Here is a 25601-nt window from a genome sequence, read left to right as displayed (position 1 = left end):
GTGTACATACATTGTTCTTGTTTCAGCTAAATAAAATAAGTGACAGCCATTCACTGGTTCATTCCTCAGGACAATGCCTTGACCAATCAAGGTCAAGCTACCTGGTTTAAATTTCAAAAAAATGTTTTGCAGTTAATTGTCAGTCACCATCAACTGATGCATTCTCCATGGCAACGCCTCTAAAAACCAGAGTCCACTTGCCAACCAATCAGCACTCTCTTCTCATGCAGTATGAATTTCTTGTTTTCCCTTACGTTGTATTCTTGCAAATTGTCCTGATGAGTGCAAGGTGAAAAGCACTGACAAAATGTCCTTTCTTTCTGAAATACAATTAATTCACAGAAGAAGCCAACAAAGTTTTAAAAACTAGTTAAGGAAAAATAAAACATATTTCTCGCTTGGGTACTGGAGAGATATGGAAGTTTCTAAGGCATTTGCTTAGCTGGTTTGTCAATGTCATGCAGAAATCCATGCTTTCAGCAACATGAAATATTTCCTCAACCAGTCATCCAGTTTCCTTGGGCTTTCCCTCATTTAGAATCGCCTAAATGTGGTTGTGTGTAAGTTGAAAAAGAGCTATATACTTTAATTTTAAATAAAACAGATTATTGACTGAAGTAGAACTACCTTGGAGGCATTTGAGAGCCCAGTGTGGTTAAGGAGCTGAAATAACATATGCAGATGAAGCCGATAGCTATGTGAATGTCAATCTGTACACACATTAGCTCAGATATTAACACCAAAATTAGCAATCAAGGTAAGCCAACGTCTCAGTGTCATCAGTACTTGCAGTTCAACAAAAATGCTTGAAAAACAAACTAGAAATCTTGGAGAAAAAATCAACACCATGGAAAAACGTTTGTGACTTCTCTGAAGAAAGACGGGAGGCTTTTTTTTAAAAATGCATTCATGGGGCTTGGATATCATTAGCAAGGACGGCATTTGTTGCCCATTCTTAAATGCCTTTGGTATGGTTGAGTGAGCTCCCTTCTTGAGCCCTTGCAGTCCATCTGGTGTTGTTACATCCTCTGTGCCATTCGGAAGGGAATTCTAGGATTTTGACCCAGTTGACAATGAAGGAAAAGCAATTTAGTTCCAAGTAAGGATGGTGCATAATTTGGAGGGGAACTTGCAGGTGGTGGTGTTCCCATGCATCTGCTGCCCCTGTCCTTCTAGGTGGTACAGCTCGTGTGTTTGGAAGGTGCTGTCGAAGGAACCTTGGTGTGTTGCTACAGTTCACCTTGTAGATGGTACACACTGCTACCACTGCACACTGATGGTGGAGGGAGTGAACCTTTAAGGTGGTGGATGGGCTGTCGATCAAGCAGGATGCTGTGTCCTGGATGGTGTCGAGCTTCTTCAGTCGTTGGCACTGCACTGATTTCTGCCTTGTAGATGATGGACAGGCTTCAAGAGTTAGGAGACAAGTTAATCACTGCAGAATTCCCTGCCTCTGATCTTCTGTTTTAGCCACAGTACTAATATGTCTGGCCCTGTTAAGTTTTTGGTCAATGGTAGCTCCCAACTCCCAGGTGGTGGGGGATTCAACGTGGCAATGCCATTGAACATTATGGAGATATAGTTAGATTCTCTTTTACTGGTCAGTGCCTGGCACTTGTGTGGCAGGGATATTACTTGTTAATTACCAGCATAAGTATAAATGCTGTCCAAGTATTGCTGCACACAGACACAGACTGCTTCAGTATTTGAAGCGTTGCGAATGGTACTGAGGCATGTGCAAGCATCAGTGAACATACCCACTTCTGACCTTATGATGGACGGAAGATCATTGATAAAGCAGTTGAAGACAGTGGATCCAGGACATTACCCTGAGGAACTCCTGCAGCGATGTCCTGGGGCTGAGAGGGTTAGCCTCCAATAACCACAATCATCTTCCTTTGTGCTAGGTATGATTCCAGCTAGTGGAGAGTTTGCTCCCTAATTCCCATTGACCTCAATTTTGCTAGAGCTCCACAATGTCACACTTGGTGGCGCTTCCTTGATGCCAAGGGCTGTTACTGTAACATCATCTCCTGAAATCAGCATTTTTGTCCATGTTTGGGCCAAGGCTGCAATGAGCTCTGAAGCTGAATGGCCCTGGCAGAACCCAAACTGAGCGCCAGTGAGCAGGTTATTGCTGACTAAGCGCCACTCAACAGTACTGTCAAAGACACCTTCTGCTATTTAATGGGGCAGTAACTGGCCATTTTGGATTTGGCCTGCTTTTTGTGGACAGGCGTACATGAGTAAGTTTCCACATTGCTTCTGGGCCTCTTGGCTAAGATCAAGTCTAAGTAGCGAGTTGCAAGCCATTCCAGAAGGTCGTTCAAGAAGGCAGCTCACCACCAACTTCTCAAGGGCAATTAGGGATGGGTAATAAATGCTGGCCTAGCCAGCGACACCCACATCCTGTAAATGAATAACAAAGTTTTTGGGTGGCCTCAAAGCCGGCTTCGGCCTAATGCCCTGACAACGACGATATTCAAGTTCTGCGGTGATTGATGGATCTTAATGCTGTCTTAGACCTATTGCTGATACAATAAGGACTCAATGTTTCAATGATGGCTGCTGCAAGCACCCGAGCTCCAGGCCAAGTGGTGCATAATACTGCCAGAGTGACAGTGAAGACGTCAAGCAAAGGCACACTCACGGACCAGATCTATTTCATGGAAGTGGGTATTGTTCAAGTGTTGTGGGTCTGAAGCCGCAGGCAACTTCTGCCAGCAGGATTTCCCCAGCGGTGAATATTTTGATACAACATTCAAAAATGTTGCAGGGTGCATCAAACTCATGATGGTCTTCAAATAAAGAAGAATCCAGGAGCCGCTGTTGATCCTCACTGCAGAGCCTCTGTTTAGTCTGTCATCGCAAAGGAACCGGGTGGTCACCAATCACATGTGCAACCCCCATATCCCTGTAGGAAGTGTGCTCACATTCCTGGTCAGGTACGTTGAGCTGGCTGGAAACCACATGGAGGTCAAGGAACAGTTTGGAATCTGGGCACGCAAACAACAGGTCAGGGTGACCTAAAGGTGGACGCCAATGGAGTCATCCTCCAACCTCCCTTCAGCTTCGCCATCGGAGGACATCAAGACTGCCTGATGTATGCAAGGCAAGCCAGAGTGTGCCACACCTGCCGCAAAACTGGACACGTGGCCATTAAATGCACTCAACTTTCTGTGGAAACTATTAAATGGCCTTCCTGCTTGCAAACCACAATCAGGAGAGCAAGTGCTGCAATCTGTGGGGAGGCCAAACATTTTTACAAGACCTGCCCAAAATGTAGTGTTACCTACACACAGGTGATTAAAGCCAAAGCGACAAGCAGAGCTGTCTCAAAGGAGATTCATGCCCGCCCTCTACCAAGGCTCCTGTGCACAAGACAGTGGGAAAGAGGACAAGAATAGACTTCATACTTGTGTGCCCAGCATTCACGGTCAGATCCACCAACATCAAGCCAGTTCTTTCTCCCTGACCACTGCCTTCTACTGTCAATTACAGGAAGACCAAGAGAGGTGGCAGGGGGACATGGAGGCCGAATGAAAAGCTATTGACCCCAGAAAATATTAAACAACTTAAAAGAAATTACAAAGGCTGGAGAACCATGAAATCCCACTTTAGAGTTCCTAGTGCGGAAGCGATCAAGGTGAACATCAAGAAGTTCTTCATCTTCAAAGGTGTTTCAAAGGCAAGAGAAAGAAACTGGGGCGAAATGTCCTGACTCCAGAAAAGCATGCAGAATCTGCTCCTGTTGCAGTCAATGGGGGTTTATGTCAGGAAGGATCTCCCAGAACAGAGGAGCTAGCAGGCCTCACTCCTTGCCTCGGAGGCCTCCAAGGTCAACTTCAGTCCAGAGTCTGCTCTGTGGAGCACGATATGATGATATGACCTGCTGGGAGCGTATGAGTGTGCTTCTGGCCGGTAGCATGTCAGAATCCATGAGAAAAGGCATCTGGCTCATCTATAAGCAAAAGGGAGAAGGGAGGATATTAGCAATTGGTGACCCATTTCATTACTGAACGTGGACTTTAAAATTCTATCCAAGGCCATTAAATGCCAATCAGGTCAAGTCTGCTCTGGAGTTGGTGATCCAACCAGACCAGATCTGTGCAATACCTGGCTGGAAGATCTCTGTTAGCCTCGCACTGCTCAGGGTTACAATCGCCTATGTGCAGGATGGGGTTGGACACCTGCCCCGTCAGCCTGGACCAGGAGAAGGCCTTTGACAGAATATCACAAATCTACATGATGGATGTACTCTCCAAAACAGGGTTTGGGGCAGGAATCTGCAATTGGATCCAACTGCTCTATACAAACATCAGCAGCGCAGTTTCAAACACTGGGTGGCTATCAGAAAGCTTTCCAATCAAATATGGAGTCAGGCCAAGCTACCCTCTCTCCTCTGTCTTATTTCTGTGCTGCAATGAACCTTTTGCTGAGTCCATCAGGAAGGATAGAGGGGTGACAATTCCAGGCAGTGGAGGTGCACAGGTCAAAGCCACCCTGTACACGGGTGACGTTGCTGTCTTCTGCTCAGGTCAGTTGTCCATGCGCAGACTGTTGTGCATTTGCAACTAGTTTGAGCTAGTCTCAGGAGCCAAGATAAATTGTGGAACAAGCGAGGCCACATTATTTGGGAATTAGGCCAACCAATCCTTTGTTCCCTTCAGAGTCAGGTCAGAATACCTGATGGTACTGGGAATACGGCTCAGAGAGGCAGGAGCGTGTGCCAAAAACTGGGTGGAACATATAATTAAGGCCAGGCAGAAACAGAGCATGTGGCAGCAACGGTCCCTCTCTGTTTTAGATAAGAATCTGGTCATCAGGCGTGAGGTGCTCTCAATATTGCTGTATGTGGCTCAGGTCTGGCCCATACTTCGATCCTGCGCCGCAATAGTCACCTGAGCCATCTCCTACATTATCAGGTGGTCAAAAATGGATTGTGTCCACAGGAACATCATGTACAAAGCTCTGGGTGGAGGGGGAAAAATTTACCCAACGTTGCCATCATTCTAATGGCCACGTGTGTGCGTGGCTGCATCAAGCTGTGTGTAGACCCTCAGTGCGAAAACACCAAGAGCAGAGTTTTATGTTGATAGGGCGACCCGATCGGACGTGAAATCGCGCGAGCGTCCTGACATCAACCTGCGCTCGCGCAATATTTCGGTCGGCAAGCATGCACAAAGGTCAGAAGTGCGTCTGCTGACAATTAAGGGGGAAATTAGGTCCATTAACAGCGCAATTGTCTGTCATTCTACGTAGCCTATCCAACCTTACGTTTGGTGGACAGGCGAATCAGGCAGATGGCCTATGCATTTTTCAATAAACCTCATCCACGGGCGGGGCTATATTTCATTTCATCACAGAAATCTCGTAAATTTCTGTGGACAGCATTTGCATAACCAGTCATCTAAAAATTTAGCTTATGGTGCATGGACACTTTTTTTCAGCTTTTGAAGCCTTTATTTTTGCTGTTTCAGGTCTTCAGCTCTCTCAGGCAGCTCCCTGCCTTTAAGGAGCTTGCTGTCAGTGCTGGCCCACGCCCATGTTGACATTACAGCCCGCCTTCTTCCCGCCCCCACCCTTGCAGCAGTGAGCTCTTCAGCGCACATTTCATGCTGGCTGGCCGTTAATTGGCCAGCCTGCATGAAGTCGCGGTCGGGGGCCGATTGCAGTCAGCTATCTGTTTCCCAGCCAATCCTGGGCCTGCCAATCATGCCCACTCTCCAAGCTGAAAATTCAGGCCCAAGTGTCACTACGTGCTGAGGTTCCACTTGTCACCAGTGTTGCGAAGGATGGGTCTAGCTACATTTCTGCGGAACAATCCAAGCTGTTTAACCATGCCATACTGCCTGCCCCTTATAGAAATGTCTCTACAGAAAAACTACATTGACCATTACCGTCAAACAGTGGTCTGCATGTAATGTCCATGAGGCCCTGCGGGAAAAGATGGTGGATTCTTTCAGATGGTTCCCTTAGCACACTGTCAAAGTCATTTGGCAAAATGTTTCATCGCCAAAACTTTCAAATAAGCACCAAGACGTTTCTTTCAAGCCCTAAGCCTTAGCGTCACCACATGCTGCCCTGGAAGCAGCTGCAGCAGGGAAGATAACATCATCCACCTCCTTCTGGAACGTGCCTTTGCAAAGAAGGTGTGGAAACAGATGCAGTTGTTTTTCTCAAGGTTCATCCAGAGCTGACATGACTACACTCTACAGGCTGTTTCCAGGATACACACCAAGACAAACATCAACTGCTGCTGGAGGATCATTAACTCAGTGAAAGATGTTCTTTGGTCTATCCGACTCTTGTTGGTCTTCCAGCACAGAGTTGTCTGTGCCCAAGTGTTGCAGACTGTCAGATTCGAAGGTGCAGGGCTACATGCTGGGGGATGCACTAAAGCTTGGAGCAGCCACCATAAAGGCGCAATGGGGAAAGGCCACCATCTAAAGCCTTTCTGCCACAGTATACTGTGGAGCTGGAAACTGCGCAGAACCCTTTGAGCTGAATGCGTGACATAGAATGCATATAGTAAATATCACATGTATTGCAATTGTATTGTTGCACGCGAGTGCAACATGCTGTATGGAAAAAAGTTGAATTTTAGCATGCTTTCTGTAATGTCCAATTTGAAATTCTTTGGAATGTGCTTTTACAAATTTTATAAATAAAGTATATCTTTGAGAAAAAAAAAGAAAGTCCATATTGTTGCTGGAGCTGTACTCAAACAGCTTGGCTTGCGCGAGAACACAACTCTTCAGTACTACAGCCAAGATGTTGTTGAGGGCCCATATCCTTTGCTGTATGCAGTGCCTTCAGCCATTTATTGATATCATATGGAGTGAACCAAATTGGCTGAAGACCAGCACATATGATGCTGGAGAACTCCGAGAAAGATTGAGATGGATTATCCACTCAGCACTTCTGGCTTAAAATCGTTACAAATGCTTCAACCTTTTCATTTGCACTGATGTGCTGGGTTCCACCATCATTGAGGATGGTGGTGTTTATAGAGCCGCCTCCTCCCATTAGTTGCTTAACTGTCCACCATCATTCACAGCTGCATGAGGCAGGACTGCAGAGTTTTGCTCTGATCTATTGGTTGTGGGATTTCTTAGCTTTGTCAATAGCATGCTGCTTTTGGCACTAAGCATGCATGTTATCCTGTGTTGGAGCTTCACCAGGTTAGAACCTCATTTTTAGGCATGTTTGGTGCTACTCAATAGCATGCTTTCTCTCAGTCCTCACTGAACCAGGTTGATCCCCTGGCTTGATTTCAATGGTGGAGTGCTGAGCCATGAGGTTACAGATTGTGAACGAATACAATTCTGTTGCTGCTGATAGCCTACAGCATCTCATGGGTGCCCAACGCTGCTAGGTCCATACTGAATCTATCCCCTTTAGCAAGAGTGTAGTGCTACACAACACGATGCAGGGTATCCCCTCAGTTTGAAGATGGGACTTTGTCTCCATCAGGACTGTGCAGCGGTGACTTCTGTCAACATTGTGATGGCCAGATGCACCTGCAAAAGGTAGACTCATGGGGGAGAGGGATGGCCAGATGCACCTGCAAAAGGTAGACTCATGGGGGAGAGGTCAAATAGGTTTTTGCCTCTTGTTGGTTCTCTCACCACCTACCACAGACCAAGTCTGGTAGATAGTCTTTCAGGGCATGGTCAACTTGGTCAGTAGTGGTGCCAGCAAGCCACTATTTGTAATGGATGTTTAAGTCCCTTCCCAAGAGTACATGCCCTTTCTACCTTCTATGCCTCTTCAAGCAGTGTTCAACATAAAGGAGAACTCATTTACCAGTTGAGGGAGGGTGGTGGATTTTAACAACAGGAGCTTTACTTGCCAGTTTAACCTGATGTCCTGACAGTGATGTCTTGAGACTTCAAGGGGCTTGGAGTCAACACTGAGGATGCCCAGGGCATTCACTCCTGACTGTATACCACTGTACCACCATCTCTGGGATGGTGATGGAGGAGTCTGGGACATTGTCTGTAAGGTATAATTCAGTATGTTAAGAGACTAACAATTCAGATGCCCGGACTTGATCGGTAACATCCCCATAGGTAAAATGAATTTTCAGGTATTGAATTTAGTGAGTTCTACCTGGTGATCCAGGATTAACAAAAACTTGTAACAATTACAAGCTGGCTGGCATGATATTTGTTGCCAAGTGTTGTACCTCATTTACATAAGCCAAAAGTACAATCATCTTGACTATGTGGCTATTCAGAAGGAATTTTATCTAAGTGAGCACAGACCCGCAAAACATTTATCTTTGTTGCAAAAATACTCCTTTAAATACCAGGTTTCTAGATCTTCTTTCACCAAAGACTTTAAATAGAATCAAAACTTCTCATCCCAGGAAAAGCTATATAAAGCTAACTATGTGTAAAAGTTGGGTCTTGTGAGTTGTTTATAGTAATTGAATATGAAAGTCTAATGGGGATTTGTTTTCTCCTGAGTTGAAAAGGCAGGTTTACATCTGATGAACTCTTCTGGCTCTGGAAAAAGTCCTGTAAAGCTGTACAAGTGTGAAAAAAATTGGGTTTAATATAAGTTGCAGTTAACAACAAGTAACCTAAAATACTCATATCTCAAAGCTTAACTCAATACATAAACAGGATTGAGTTTAAAAATATTTTCAGTGGCACTGATAATTAAATGTGCCCCATGTGAACAATGCTCACATATCTCAAACTTTAATTTATGCATTAAACAGAATTGGGCTTAAAAGACATGCTCCAGTCCTCCGTGGTACCATATCTAAAGTTGATCCACTACAACGACTGACAAAGCACATTTTATAAAAATGTATATAAATCTTTTACAGAGCCCTCATGTAGGCAATTATAAATAAACAAAGAAAAGATTTTCCCAATGCAACAGTCATACTATAACATTACCATCTTGTAAAAAGATTAAGTGGGAAGAAATAATTTGATAAGAACTTTGTCATTTGGTATACGAAGGCAAATTATTAGTCTTTCATGTTAAAACTCTACACATCCCAGCTGGAATGAAAAGCTGAGGATGAGAACTGCTCAGGTATTACAAACCTTTAGGAGGAACCTTGACCATTTTCCTTTTTGGACATTATTATTGCCAGCATAATTATTAGCAACAATTATCAACATAATAATTATTATCCACATCCTGGGTGGTTATCAATGACCAGAAACTGAATTGGACCACTCATATCAATACTGTCACTACAAGAGCATATCAGAAGCTAGGAATTCTGCAGTAATTCACTTCCAGACTCCCCAAAGTTTGTCAATCATCCACAAGGCACAAGTCAAGAGTGTGATGGAACACTCTCCACTTGCCTGGATGAGTGCAGCCTGGATGAGTGGAGCTCCAACAAAGTTCAAGAAACTGGACACCATTCAGGACAAAGTGCCCCTCTGGATTGGCAACTCCATCCACCATCTTCAACTTTCACTCCCACCACCACTGACGCACAATGGCAGTAGTGTGTAGCATCTAACGGATGCATTGCAAGAGCTCACCAAGGCTCCTTCAACAGCACCTTCCAAACCCATGACCTCTGCCATCTAGAAGGACAGGGGAAGCAGATGCATGGGTACATGCACCATCTGCAAGTTTCCCTCCAAAACAAACACCATCTTGAATTGGAACTATTTTGCGGTACCTTCACTGTGGCTGGATCAAAATCCTGGAACTCTCTTCCTAACAACACTGTGAGTGCAGTTCACCACCTTCTCGAGGGCGATTAAGGATGGGCACAAAGGCTGGCCTAACCAGTGACGCCCAGATCCCATGAACGAATATTAACAAAATTAATTTATATAATGCAGTTCCCCCAGGGTCAAGAAACAGATTGTACTTGTGCTAACTTACATCTCCCTTTATTCAGATTGATAAAAAGAAAATCTTGCATTTTTCTCACACACAAAGCTCAGGATGACCCAAACACTTTACAGGCAATTAACTAACTTTTGAAAAGTAGGCACTGTTGTAATACAGGAAATGTGGCAACTAATTTGTGTGCAGCAAGTTCCCACAAACAGCAATGTGATCATTTGTTTTAGTAATTGTGATTGAATGAACACTAAAGACGAAGCCACTCCTCCTGCCTCTCAACCACTTATCCCCATGAGAGAATCGCGGAGCTGGAGGTTCGGCGAGAGATAGGATCTGAGAGAAAGTGGGTCAGGAAGTGGCACAAGCCACAAGTCGGAGGGTTGGCAGCAAGAGACAGAGTCAGCGAGCGTCAAAATGGTGCGGATTGGGTCATGCAGCCCTATATGCGACCAGCGCAAAATGAAAACACAACTCACGGCGCTAAACGGGAATTCAGGCCCCAGTAACTGACCGACATTAAAGCAACAGCATAAAACTGGGCAACGTTTAATGGGACTTTATTATAGCTGGATTTCCAAAAGGCATTCAATAAGGTGCCACACAACAGGTCAATTTGCAAGGTAAGAGCTCATGGAGTTGGGAGTGGAAGAGGGAGCAAAGAGTAGACATAAAGGTCATTTTCAAATGCGTGACTAGTGAGTGCCGCAAGGATTATTGCTACAGCCTCAGCTATTTAGGATCTATATTGATGACATGAACAAAGAGACAGAGACTCATGTATCTAAGTTTTCTGACAATTCAAAGCTAGGTGAAAATGTAAGTTGTAGGGAGGAAAGAGAGGCTGCAAAGAGATAAAGACAGGTTAAGTGAGTGGACAACAAGATGGCAGATGGAGTATGGTGTGAAGTTATCCACTTTGGTTGTAAGATTGGAAAAGGAAAATGTTTTTTAAAGGTGTGAAATTTATAAATGTTGATGTTCAGAGAGGCTTAGATGTGCTCACATAAAAAACTCAAAGTAAGCACGCAGGTACAGCAAGCAATTAGGAAGGCAAATTCCATGTTGGCCTTTATTGCAAGCTGATTGGAGTACAGGAATAAAGAAGTCTTGCTACAATTGTACAGGTCTTTGGTAAGACCACACCTGTGCAGTTTTCGTCACCTTAATTAAGTAAGGGCGGACTTGGGTTTGAGGCAGGACAGTGAACGTTCACTAGTTGGTCCCTGGGATGAGAGGGTTCTCCTATGATAAAAGGCTGAGTAAATTGGGCCTATATTCTCTGAAGCTTAGAAGAATGACAGCTGGTCTCATTCACAAATACAATATTCTGAAGGGGCTTGACATAGTGGACACAAAGGCTGTTTCCCCTGGCTGGGGTATCTAGAACACAGGGACACAGTCTCAGGATACTGGGTCGATCATTTAGGATTGACCTAAGGAGAAATTCTTTCATTCAAAGAGTTGTAAATCTTTGGAATTCTCTAACCTAGAGGGCTGAGGATGCTCCATCACTGACTATATTTAAGGCTGGGATAGACACATTTTTGGTTTCTCAGGGAGTCAAGGGATATAAGGAGCAGAAGCGCAAGTGGTGTTGAAGCCCAAGATCAGCCATGATTGTATTGAATGGCAGAGCAGGTTCAATGGGTCGTATAGTCTACTCCTGCTCCTATCTTTTGTGTTCATGCATTTCTGTCCCTAAATTATTCAAATTTAAAAGGTAGACAAATCACCAGAGTCTGATGGCTTCCAGTTGGGGATGGGTGGGTGGGGGAAGCTAGAGTACAAATAAATAATGGATCCTAGTTATACCTGCCTTATTGTGGAATGTGGAACTTTCTTTGCATCCAATCCTAGAAGGACCTCCTCCATTAACTCCATTTCCAGTGTAACAATATCTGTATCTGTGCTGTTTCCTGCTCTAGCTGTGAACTCGAAAATGTCATCAACTTTTCTTCCAATTTCAACCCTTCCTTTGCATTCACATGATCTATCTCAAACTTTCTCCTTTCTCGACTTCTCTGTCCCCATTTGAGGATAGGCTATCAATATTCACTAAGCCCAGTGACTCACACATCTACCTAGACTACGCTTCTTCCATCCCATTGACCCGAAGGACGATATTCCATTCTTCCAGTTCCTCAGGCTCCACCACATCTGTTCTGATAATGCCACCTTCCATACCAATGCTTCCAATATGTCTTCCTTTTAGGTCAATGAAAGATTCACCCCCATAGTGCTTGATAGGGCCCTCCAACCAGTATGTCCCTTTTCCGCAGAAATTCTTTCAGCATTTCCCTCACTCCAAGAAGAATGATAGGGTTTTCCTTGTCCTCAAGTTCAACATCACCACCCTCCATATTCAACAGTTCATTTTCTATCATGTCCAGCGTTATGGCACCACCAAACACTACTTCCCCTTTCAGCATTATGAAGGGGCCCTCCCTCAGCAATACCTTGGCCCCACTCCTCAATCACCCCAACAGTCCCTCCCCTTTTCACAGCACCTTTCCATGCAATTGGAGGAGATGCAATACCTGCCCATTTTCCCTCCTCCCTTCCCACTACCCTGGGCTCAAAACACTCATGCCAGATAAAACTGTGATTTACTTGTACCTTTTTCAATTCAGTGCACTGCATTCGACGCTCATGATGCAGTGTCCTCTAGAATGTGTAGACCAAACCCAGGCTGCATGCTCACTTTGCAGAACATCTTGTTAAGCCCACAAGCGTGATCCTCAGCTTTCGGTTGCCTGTTGTTATTTTCATTCTTTCCCCATCAGTATTCCCATTCTGACTCAGGGCCAGGGAGAGAAATCATGGGCCCTGGTGCGTCTCCTGTTTCTGGGTTCTTATCCTTTCCCATTAACCCTCCCTTTCACATCCTTTGGGTACCCAGAATTGGGAACCATTGTCACAGTGGGGTCGAACGGTTTTATATAGGTTTAGCAAAACGTCTTGACTTTTGTACTCTTTGCCTCTATTTATAAAGCCCACTGAAAGTTCAGGTTTCAACATGATATATTGTACTTTGTCAGACAATTGCACACAATTTGGTCATCCATATTACGCAACCAGCTCCAATTCTTTGAATCTGGCCCTATGCAATATCCAACACAACATAAAAAATTCTTGAACCTCACAAGCACCGTAAAAAACAATCCCATGTAGAAATGAGAATATCTTGCACTAAAAGTGACACATTCAGTTGCTGCAGGACTCCTGGTTTCACTTCCAAGCTTAAAAATGGCAAAACAATTAGTAAATTAACATCAATCAATTCACCTGCAGTAATATTCTACTTCTATCCACACAAGCGGGCTTTGTTAACAGAAAAACTACACTTTGCATTGAGTGATAAATATTTTCTCATTTTAAATTTAAACTAAACACGTTTACAAATACCCAGCATGGAAAATATAATAAGAGAGCAAAGGACTGCAGATGCTTGAAATCTGCAATTTGAACAGAAAATGCTGGTAATACTCAGCATGCCAGGCAGCACTTGTGGAGAGAGAAACAGAGTCAACGCTGCAGGTCCACATTCTGCACTAGTTCTGACAAAAGGTCATTTACCTCTTTCTCTCTGCACAGATGCTGCCTGACGTGCTGAGTATTTTCAGCACGTCCTGCTTCTATTGCAGCAAAAATAAATCCCTTCTGCCAGTCCTCTAAAAAGCAATCAGACTTCTTGTGACCTCCCCACCATTCATCTTCAACAAGAAACAAGCAACAGCTGCCTGATATCTGGTTTGGCACAACATCAAACATGACTTTCAAAAAAAAAGTTAAGACAGGAAGAAAACACAAACAACAGGCTAAAAATCCACGTCAAAGCAATAAATTGATAACTCGAAAAAAAGTAATGAATAAAAATAAGCATTAACTATTGCCAAGCAGCTGAGCCAAGTGATGAAACGTTTTTTTTTGCCTTTACATGTAACAAACAGAGCTAGAAAGACAGATTTAGCCCCAAGTCCTGGTCAACAGGGAAGGGTGAAGGGACTGGTGCCAAGCTAAGGAGTTAGGTTTAACTAACACCAACCTTGCGTTCACCTCTGGTGGCACACACTCCAAGCTAGCCTTGGTGGAATTCATACAAAAGTAAGGGTTGCCTTTCAGTCTGGATTTTCCTCCTTTCCTGGACCGGTGAATGGATAGGTTTTTGGGGAGGGAAGAGGATGAGCGGGGAGGGGGAGAGGCTGCATGAGTGTGGCAGCCTCTGTCTGTGTGTAAGGCAGAATACTGTGGATGCTGGAAACCTGAAACAAAAACAAAAAATGTTAGAAAAACTCAGCAGCTCTAACAGCATCTGTGGAGAGAAAGACAGAGTTAACGTTTTGAGTCGTATGACTCTTCTTTGGAGCTCTGAAGAGTCATACGTACTCGAAACATTAACTCTGTCTTTCTCTCCACAGATGCTGTCAGACCTGCTGAGTTCTTCCAGCATTTTTTGTTTTTGTCTCTGTCTGTATGTGCCCAGCTCACTCCTAATCTCAGGGTTCTTATACTCGTTCACTCTCACACTCATTCGTTTCCCCCCCAAGGGGTTTGGAGGTTTTAATGCTGAGCAAGAGTTCAGGACAGCTGTGAAGGTGGTAAGGCATGCTTCCTCTCTGCCATGTTGGACACTCTAGCTGCCCTGGGCCTTGCTGTTGCTGCAACCATGACTGCTCCTCCTGGCTTCGTCCACCATTTTGATGTGAGGGCGATTCCTGTAGTCCTTTAGTGGGCTGGTGCCTGTGCGGGAGGGAGAGAGTGCAGCCAAGAGCTGACCACACCAACCAGGATGCATCCTGGCTGTCAAAACAAATGACTGCACTGACTTAGGCTCTTGATCCAATAATCCCTTATACTATAAAACTTTGTCCCACCTTGCACTTGTTGCAACCATATCAAGGTGTGAGGCGGCCACTTGAGAGGGGACAGTGCTGCTGGTAAAGGTAAAGCCCCACACCAGTAAAAGCAGGCAAAATGGCAAACTGAATGTTTGTCAATTTTGTATCCAGGAGCATATAATACAAATATAATACAATATACATACCTTGATAAGTAGAATACTGCGTTTCTCCATGCGTCGGGCATTTGCTTCCTGTTGCTCCCGTTTCTTCTGTTCAGAGAGAAGCTGGGTCCGCAAGTTCAAAACATCATCCTGAAGCTGCTGTCGAGTTTTTTCCAACTTTCGAGCACTTCAACAGATAACAAGCAGCAGGATTAGAAATGCACAAAAGGTGAGAGAAAAAGCAAGTGAGTGGCTTTCTTAGATTCCCATGAGATATTACGTTATTTCCTCCAATGAAGTGAAAGGCTAGCAAGAGTTGACAGAGGGAGTTTCAGATTATCAAAACTTTGGAACTTTGCCAAGACTTGGATCCTTTTGTAAGTTGAAAACTTCACTCAATGATTCATCAGCCAGTATCAGACCTCAATGTAATAATGCACTATTCTATGGAATAGTAAGAGAGACATGGCAATAATTTTTTCCCCACATGGCGCTAGTTTCAACCAAGTTTTCAAGTCCAAAGGCATGGGGAAGTAAATAAAAGTAAGAAACAAATCAATTGGTTTCTGTAGTATAATTTCTTTGCAGTCTGTTACCAAACAGGATTGCTAGAGGCCTCAACCTGTCCAAATTCCTTTTCGGATTGAGGTAATATTTGTGCAATTGAATTCAAAATAAAGCTTATTTTGCTTTTTGATCAGTTCCAAAAATGAATTAGTCATGTTTTAAGTCATTATTTCAGCCACCAAATATAACTAAGATTTGTCATTATCCTTAGAGGAAACTGTTTAGGAATACGGATCTCTAAGATACTTGCACCTTTATAATCAATTAGTTTGCCTTCCTGCCCCCATTGCGTGCAAGGTTCTATTCTGAAATACAACTATAGTTTCTCGGTTAGAGGAGACAGCTGAATCCTCAAGGAACAGTGACACCAATTTAAAACATAAATCCTACAATCTAAAAGTTCCAATCTCTAACCCAAGAGAATTGGAGGGTAGTAAGCCCAAATGTAAACAGGCAATGTAATGTTTTCTCCAATATATAATATGCACATATTATTTGGATTAAGGAATTCAGGCAATGAATGGTGAAGCTTTGAAGACATAAATGCTCAGGCCCATTAAAACATCGAACCATGGAGCATTTGTGATTCCAAGTCAAGACACTGGAACGTGAATTTGGACCGGTCAGTACAGATATGGGGCCAGAATTTCCGAGGAGTGCAATCACAGTCAGATTGCCACTCCAGTCCTATTTACTTACACTGGGATGAAGCTGCAACTTTCTTGCCCAACCTTCCAGCTCGGGCTGGGTGAGAAAAATGTAGTGCAGCAGGTTCCCAGGGCCTTCAGTCGAATGCAGCAGAGTCGGGGGAAAAGAGGCCATACCCCCTTTTTCACAGTGCTAGCTGTTGTAAAGCAGGTAAGTTTAAAGGTCCAGGGTGTAAGTTAAGTGGGTAGGATGGAGGGGTGGCTGGGGGCGGGGGGGTTTCCCGTGGGGGTCAAGGGTGTCAGTACTATAGTTACCCAGGAGTTAGTTTTAATTCTTCTAACTTTTTCTGGGTAACTATTCTGATAGTATAGTTGGAACCATCCAAAGTCTCCAAATCAAAATCGGAGTTTCAAATGGTTCCCAGTGCAAGGTAGTTGCCTATCGGAACTTTGAATTTCCTGTGACATAATTCCCACTTCTTCCCCTTGCTTTGGGAAAAGGATGTATATTCCTGGTCTGGGTTCTGGAGATGGTTAATGTTTCATCCATTAATAACCTTTAACAGGTTTCTGAGTCCCTTTGTCCTCGCAGACCTATCATCCCTGTTTTCCAGAACTCTGCCTTAGAAATGTAAAGGGTATTTATGCATTCCCCTGGAATTTGATTTCTGCAGTCACAGGAGGCATTAACATCTCTTTAGCGATAACAAGGTTCTTACTGTTTCTGAAGGATAGAAATTCCTTTTGTGAGAGTCGTAGCTAGTCAGGCTTCAATCAGGGTAAAGTCTTTGGTCCATTTAAAAAAAAAGTTTATAAAGTAACCAGATGGTATAGATATATATTCCCCCAGGTCTTCTGGGCATGACAAAAATCTATAGAGATAAGCGCATAGCTGTCTCTCAAAATTTAAAACTGGGCAAAGATCTTGAAATGGCTGAATCTACATCTGCCTGTGACCCCTGAACCAAAGGAGCTACCTGGCAGTATCAGAGAAACTTGCACATCATTAACTCTGAACAGCCACAAACGAAACATTATGGGCTGCACAGGCCAAATTCAAAGAGAGCTATACAAAGGTCAGCTGCATTTCATAATCCAGGCTGGCCAACCGAAGTCTACTCATCTGCTAGGGCAAAGGATCCCACAACTTTCGTTTCAATTTTTAACGGCTGAGACATGTAACAATCTTGGGAACCCGGACGAGGGATTGTCAAATACAATGTGAAATGGTGAGACATATACCTCTAGTTTGTGGAACCCGTAATATTGCCTGGTGGAACTGCAAAATCAATACGCTGTTTATCACCCTACAAGCAGCCTCAGAGGAAAGGAGCTCTGTCCAGGTTGTACACTTGGTCCCATCTACTCTGCTTCTACTGGAAAGCCTGTACCATCATCTACAAGACTGAATCATCTCTGCATGCCTATCACATTGTGTGAAGTCAACACCACCAGAAAAATGCATTAACTGACATTAGTTTTCAGCCCACAGGCCTCTGTGAAGGAATATCTCATTGGACTTTGTTTCTGGGCTCTTGGTCTCTGTACCGTAAATCTCTCTTTTCTCTATCCCTCTTTTACTGTATGAATGCAAAGGAGGCAACGTTGCCACCCTTCTCCTGTGTTTTGAGTATGTGCAAATAAACTAACTCTTTGAGTTCATCCTATCTCGAGTTTGCTGTGGGGTTATTAATAGAAATTGGATCACACCAAAACTGAGGGGTTGGGAAAAATGCCACTGCTTACAAAGGGGGAAGCAAATCAAAAACACCATCTGTCCATAAACAAAGGAGAGAGGAGAAATTAGTGCTACTTAAATTAACACCCCTCCTGTCGTAACAGCTCTCATCTAGCAACGTTTGCAGACACAAACAATTGAATGTTGCATTCTAGCAGTCCAGAGTTATGGTCTCACCATCCATGGCCTTCCCCACCTTCCCCCTCACCTCCTAAACAGGATTGATACAATAATTGCACAAAGATAGTATGTACACTTTACAGGACAGCAAAAATCCACCGTTTCAAAAAAAAGAACGCAACAATGAAGACTGCTACCAATGCAGGGAGGTCAAGACCAAGTCGTCCATACATGCTAACTTATGGGGCTGAATTTTGCCCTTGACGGGTGGGCGGGCCCAACCGACTCGGCGGCAGGCGGGCGGGCAGCCGATCACCGCCGCCGAAACAGGCCCCGCTGCCATTTTGCGCGGGTGGGCCAATTAAGGCCCGCCCAGCGTGACGTCCACCGGGAAGCGCTATGCGCTTCCTGTGTTGGAGGGGGGATTCCCCAAATGCAAGTGAGCGCTGAGCGCACATCTCCCTGAGACTATGTGCTGCCTCAGGGAGATTGCTGAAAGCTTTTGAAACTCTAAAAATAGAAAAATAAAAAAATCATTAACATGTCCCCCTCATGTGAAAATGTCACATGATGGGACATTAATAAATTTCACAAAAACCTTAATAAACTTTTTAAAAACCGACATGAAACCTCATCCCACCGGTGGATGAGGTTTCATGTTTTTTCAGAAGCCCGCCAGGGCTCCTGACCTGCCCACCAACCTTAAGGTTGGACGGGCAGGTCCTTTAATTGTTTTAATTATCCTGTCAATGGCCTCAATTGGCCATTGACAGGTCGGTGGGTGGACAGCTGATCGTGCTGTGCCCCCGCCTTCCTGAAGATTTAAATGGGGCGGGATGACGTCGGGGATTCCATCCGACATCATCCCGCATCAGCGAGCGGGCCCCGCCTCCTTCTCGTCGACGGAAAAATTCAGTCCATGAATTTGACAATGCAGAAATATAAATTTTTCTAGTCCTACTTCTCCCTCTCTGTTCTGCTGATCTCTCTGATTATAAATTTGTACAAGTTGCAGATCTGTGTGAATTGCATTTGACACTTAGAGTTACGCTGTATACTTTGCAGTGAATAGAATGCAGTTATGGGATCAAGTGACTGCTATGACCAATGCTCAAATCTAATCAAATCTAAACATCTGACATGTTTTATCAATTCCAAGAATAGAAAATTAAGAAATTCCTATCAGGCAATTCCCCTGCTACAGCCAGGGCAGCAGCATGCAATGAAGGGAATTTTCAGCATAAAAAGAACTGTCAACCATAAATGTTTAGTCAACAAAATCTCCAGGGCATGCAAACGTAAAACTACTTGGAACTCGAGATAACAGTGGTCAGTAAAAACCAACTTTGCAGCTGTTCTTTAGCTTACACAGAATGCCAAGGCGGCCCTGCTAATATTGCTTCTGAATACAGCATCCCCAATCCTAATACCCTCTTCCCTCATCAGGTTTCTTAGTACTGTTATGACACCGCAGTTGGTAAAAAGGCGGAGTTATTGAAAATCCCAGAGGGAAACTTTAAGAAACTGTCGTAACCTATATTTTCAATTGGTATGTTTGAGGCAACTCTGAATTCAGAAATGAATTCACCAAGCCTCCAGAGGTTTTTTTATATAAATTAAATTAAACATTTATTAATTTTACAAGGTATTAAACACGTCTACAAATTACTACCATAATAACTATTAAACAAATCCCCAAATTAATCACCCCAGGCAACAATAACCCATAGACTTAAACAGACACCAGGCAAAGCAGATTTTAACTTACGAATCCATAATGTGGTTCCTTTCAATTTGTTCCTTCACAGGCACAGTGGTAGGGCTTACAGGTGGCTTAGATCTCACCTGCCTCTGACTCCCGCACACAAAACTCTTCTGTATACACCTAGCCTTCCCTTTGAATGTAAATTCTCATTGTATCTCCAGGCCCTTTGAACTCCACCTCTTCTAACAATAAAACCCCTTTCAAAGTACCAACTTTATTAGTAATATAAACATGTTGCTTGGTGTCTCCTAGCTATGTGCAAGATTTCACCCTAGTCTTTGAACAGTTTATTCAACAAAATGTCAATGTACTCAATACCTTTTAACTTGTTGTTCGCCCAATTAACATCTCAAAACTACTATACATCAAAGCACTAAAACCATCCGGCTTTAATCCAATTAAGCCACACATAGATGGACTAGGCATTATGTCCAAATAGCCGTAAAACTGCTTCCCCTGCCAGATCCTTTTCTCTCAACTCTCAATTAGCCAATGTCATAGGCAAGGACAAAGAAAACATTCAAAGACACTCTGCAGTTCTCCTTGAAGCAGGACAACATTGCCCTTAATGACTGAACAGAGCTTGCCACCAATTATTAAGAATGGTGACAACTTGTCCATCAAGCTTCATCATGCTTCAAGTCCCAACATCTTCATGACAAAGCAACGCGGCAGCAAAGAAGAAAACGAACGAAATACTGCACTCAGAATCCCATCAGCTCATGGATGTACTGCCTCATGTGCCCAAAGATATGCAGGTCAACAATCTACCTGTTCAATCACATGAAGACCCATGGCAGAAGCTCATGACCCTAAGGTAACGTCATCCTCGAATCAAGGGACAGGCACAACGAATAGAATCTTTTCAACAACAAGCTGCAGCTCCAAGAACAGCCCTTTGCATGCCTCCAAATAGAACAATGCAGTGAGTAAAAAAAAGAGGAAATAGAATAGCATTTCCTGGATCTAGTGCATCATATTGCTTGGACTAATAGGCCATGTGTGGCCTGTGTATCATGGTTAGAGCACCCTGAACAATGTTTCCTAGTGGTACTGCACACAGTAGGTACAGGATGCCCCGTTTAATAACAAGCAAACAACATGCTGTTATAGGTTACAGCAGAGTTTCTCGAGGGTTTAAATAGATTGTGTCATATCTGTGGAGTGCTGGCGCCAAAGAATTGATGCACATTATGAAAATGAATTGGAAGTTCTGAAGAAGCAAAAACAAAATAAATGAATAACGTAGAATGGGAAGAATGAAGAGAATGGAAAAGAAATGAGAAAACAAATATGGGCAAAAATATATATTTTTTTTAATTAACCAGTAAGCGTGGGCTGGATGAGGGCATAAATAATGGAGTACAGAAAAGATTAGGGTAGAAATAAATGAGTAGGAACTAGCCCCACTGAAAATTGAATATGAGACCACATGGAAAATAAGCAAATAGATTACAAAGTACAAAAGTGGAAAATAAAGCAGTGAATGAGAAGGAACAAAGCCAGCTAAAAACAAAATAAAGAACTTAGTGAGAAGGATGAGCTGTGGCTTCAAAGAAATAAATGAAGGAGCAGCAAGAGCCAAGATGGAAATAACCCATTTAAACTAAATGAAATGGTAGCCATGGACGGAATAGGTCTGGATAATGTATGATAGCACAGGAGGAGAAAGGAACAGATTCAGCATGGCAAGGAGTACCACGTCACTCAGGCAGCAGGAGAAGGTACCAGATAGTTAAGTTAAAGGGGCAAAATCTAAAATCAGATCTACATAAAAAAATGTTATAAAGTGGTGTAACTGGAGGCAATGGTAAATAGGCCATGTTATCAGAATTACAAAGATACAGCAAACCCTGTGCAACAGATACAGTAATACCTTACAAGGATACAGGGTAAGGTGGTCGGTACCTAACAGTCTTTTGGAGAAATCTGAGTTAATTAAAGACAGCCAGCATGATGTCAGGAAGATATAATAGTTACTGGAATTAATTAGATTAAAGGCAGCTGGTCTATAGGCTTTGATGTAAACATGGGGGAAATTTAGAGTTTAAGGTAGAAAAGGACATTTGCATTTTTAATTAAACCAGGCTAGATTGTTTTCAAAAGAGGGAATGAAATATTACACCTAGCCAGGTGGAGTTCAGAAACAGTGTGTTGATTTATCCCAAAGATTACTGGTAAAATTTAGTACGATAAGAGATTTTTATTATCAGGAAGGTAAAGTCCAAAGGCATAGTGAAACAATGGGAATTTGCATTCAAAGGGGAAAAAACGTATAAAGGAGTGAAGGCTATGTGTAAGGGTAGGCGTTTTAGGACCTAACAAGTGTGAAAAGCCTTCAGCATCTATGCCTCAAGCTGCTGTCTTCAGGGAACTGAAGTTAAGAAAACTCACTTTTGATTCAGGGTATTATGTGTCACCTTGCCTGGGTCTTTTAAAATCTGTATGTCTTACTGTTGCGTTAACAAAATTGTAACTGTGAGGTAGATTAATTAGGGGATTTAGAAGTTATCATAGCAGTAATTTGTAGATCTATGTATGTATTTAAAATCATTTCTTCTATTAATAAAAGGTGTAATTTAGTTTGATAAGACACCTAAGACTTGGTGGGTCTTATTGCTACAGAATTCAAGGCATGCATCTCAAAATTTATACAAATTACAAAACAAGTTGTGGCAGTTGTTTCAAGTTTCCCTTTGGGATTTGAACAACTCAGCATTTACCATCAGCTGTGCCATAACAGCAATTTGTACAAGGCAGATTGTACTTGACTAATCTAATTGAAATTTTTGATGAAGTAAGAGAGAAGATTGATGAAGTGAATACAGTGGATGTTGTCCATAAGCATTAGACAAAGTACCACATAAAAGGCTAGTTAATTGTAGCTCATGAAATAGGAGGGTCAGTGTAAACCTGGAGAAAACATTTGGCTTAAGGACTGAAAACAGCAAGTCATGGTAAATGGTTCTTTATGAGACTGGAGGGAACGACTTGGACATTGGAATGCACAGTAAAATTTCATAATTTTCCAATGATACCATAAACTTGGAGAAGTGGCAAGGAGTGAGGATGCTACCAATCCACTGCAAAAGGACATAAAATAGGATAACAGAACGGGCAGAAAAGTGGCAAATCAAACTTAATACAGAGAAGTGTGAGGTGATGTATTTTGGAAAAAGGGGTAGGAAATGACAATTAGACTTAATTACACAATTCTATAGGGTGTGCAGAGATAGAGAGACCGAGCGATGCAGGTGCATTGATCTTAGACGGTGGCTGGACATCGAGAGAGTGGTTAGCAAAGCATATAGGATCGTGGGCTTCATAAAGAGGTACTGAATACAAATTCAGGGAAGATATGCAGAACCTGCATAAAGCTCTAGTTAGGCCACAACAGAGTACTGCGCCCAATTCTGATCACCACACTTTAGGAAGGCTGTGCTGGTCCTTGAGAGGATGCAGAGGAGATTTATGATAGTTCCAGGGATGGGGGATTTTAGCTATATGGTTAGGTTGGAGAAGATGGGGTTGTTGCCCTTGCAGTAAACAATATTGAGGGGAGATTTGATAGTGGTGTACAGGATTATGACAGGTTTGGATATAGTAGACATGGAAAAACAGTTTCCATTAACTAAATAAAAGAGATGCATATTATCTAAATGGTGAGACATTGCAGAGCTCTGAGGTGCAGAGAGACCTGGGTGTCCTTGAGCATGAATCACAAAAGGCTAGTATGCAAGTACAGCAAGTAACTAGAAAAGCTAATGGAATGTTATCATTTATTGCGTGGGAAACTGAATACAAAAATAGGGAGATTATGCTTCAGTTCGGAGGTAGAGAGAAAACAGGCAATTATAGGCCAGTCAACCTGACGTAGGTAGTGTGGAAAATTCTAGAGTACATTATAAAAGATGTCACAGCTGAGCACTTGGAAAACAGTGGCAGAATCGGACAGAATCAGCATGGATTTACGAAAGGGAAATCGTGTTTGACAAATCTACTGGAATTTTTCGAGGATGTAACTAGTAGAGTTGATGAGGGGGAGCCAGTGGATGTGGTTTATTTGGACTTTCAAAAGGCTTTCGACAAAGTCCCACATAAGAGATTAGCGTGTAAAATTAAAAGCGCATGGGATTGGGGATAGTGTATTGAGATGGATAGAAAACTGGTTGGCAGACAGGAAACAAAGAGTAGGAATAAACGGGTCTTTTTCCAAATGGCAGGCAGTGACAAGTGGGGTACCACAGGGATCGGTGCTGGGACCCCAGCTATTCACAATATATATTAATGATTTAGATGAGGGAACTAAATGTAATATCTCCAAATTTGCAGATGACACAAAGCTGGGTGGGAGGGTGAGCTGTGAGGAGGATGCAGAAATGCTTCAGTGTGATTTGGACAAGCTGAGTGAGTGGGTAAATGCATGGCAGATGCAGCATAATGTGGATAAATGTGAGGTTATCCACATTTGTAGCAAAACCAAGAAAGCAGATTATTATCTGAATGGCTATAAATTGAGAGAGGGGAACGTGCAATAAGACCTGGGTGCCCTCGTACACCGGTTGCTGAAGGTAAGCATGCAGGTGCAGCAGGCGGTAAAGAAGGCAAATGGTATGTTGGCCTTCATAGCCAGAGGATACGAGCACAGGAGCAGGGATGTCTTGCTGCAATTATAAAGGGCCTTGGTGAGACCACACCTGGAATATTGTGTGCAGTTTTGATCTCTTTATCTGAGGAAGGATGTTCTTGCTATAGAGGGAGTACAGCGAAGGTTTACCAGGCTGATTCCTGGGATGGCGGGACTGACATATGAGGAGAGATTGATTTGGTTAGGATTATATTCGCTGGAGTTCAGAAGAATGAGGGGGTTCTCATAGAAACCTATAAAATTCCCACAGGACTACACAGGGTAGATGCAGGAAGGATATTCCCGATGGTGGGGAGTCCAGAACCAGGGATCACAGTCTGGGGATACGGGGTAGACCATTTAGGACTGAGATGAGGAGAAATTTCTTCACCCAGAGAGTGGTGAGCCTGTAGAATTCGCTACCACAAAAAGTAGTTGAGGCCAAAACATTGTATGTTTTCAAGAAGGAGTTAGATATGGCTCTTGGGGCGAAAGGTATCAAAGGATATGGGGAGAAGGCGGGAGCAGGCTATCGAGTTGGATGATCAGCCATGATCACAATGAATGGCGGAGCAGGCACGAAGGGCCAAATGGCCTACTCCTGCTCCTATTTTTTATGTTTCTATGTTTCAATGACTGAACAGGTAGAAAGGGGATGGGTGACCATCACGCAGAGTAGAAGGAGGCAGGTAGTACAGGAGTCCCCTGTTGCCGTCCCCTTCTCTAACAGGTATACTGTTTTGGATACTGTTGGGGGAGATGGCTTCTCAGTGGAAAGCAGCAGGTGCCATGTCCATGGCACAACGGGTGGCTCTGCTGCGCAAGAGGGAAGGAAGAAGAGTGGCAGGGTTACAGTGAAAGGGGATTCAATATTATGGGGAAAACAAAGGTGTTTCTGCGGCCGCAAAAGAGACTCCATGATGGTATGTTGCCTCCCTGGTGCCACGGTCAAGGATGTCTCGGAGAGGCTGCAGGGCCTTCTGAAGGGGGAGGGTGACCAGTGGTCGTGGTACCTACTGATACCAACGACATAGGTAAGAAAGGGATGATGTCCTACAAGCTGAATATATGGAGTTAGGATGTAAATTAAAAAGTAGGACCTCAAAAGGTAGTAATCTCAGGATTATTACCAGTGCCATGTGCTAGCGAGAGTAGAAGTAACATAAGAACATAAGAACTAGGAGCACGAGTAGGCAATTAAGCCCCTCAAGCCTGTCCCGCCATTCATTGCGATCATGGCTGATCTCATTTCGGCCTCAACTCCAATTTCCCGCCCTCTCCCCACAACCTTTCAACCC

At 43.4% G+C, this 25601-nt stretch overlaps 1 protein-coding gene across 3 annotated transcripts in view; it reads right to left on the bottom strand.

Moving 5' to 3' along the window:
• Nucleotides 1-25601, bottom strand: part of mad1l1 (mitotic arrest deficient 1 like 1) — a 1010048-nt gene that overhangs the window by 771782 nt on the left and 212665 nt on the right. For all 3 annotated transcript variants that reach the window (XM_078558544.1, XM_078558545.1, XM_078558546.1), the window contains exon 11: nucleotides 14882-15026. In XM_078558544.1, the coding sequence (XP_078414670.1) occupies nucleotides 14882-15026 (145 nt within the window). The remainder of the gene's footprint in view (nucleotides 1-14881; nucleotides 15027-25601) is intronic.

This window comes from Cetorhinus maximus, chromosome 15 (genome assembly GCF_964194155.1).
Source record: "Cetorhinus maximus chromosome 15, sCetMax3.hap1.1, whole genome shotgun sequence".
Taxonomy (NCBI): Eukaryota; Metazoa; Chordata; class Chondrichthyes; order Lamniformes; family Cetorhinidae; genus Cetorhinus; species Cetorhinus maximus.
The sequence above is the reverse complement of the archived record's forward strand: the minus strand, read 5'-3'. Positions and strand labels throughout refer to the sequence as shown.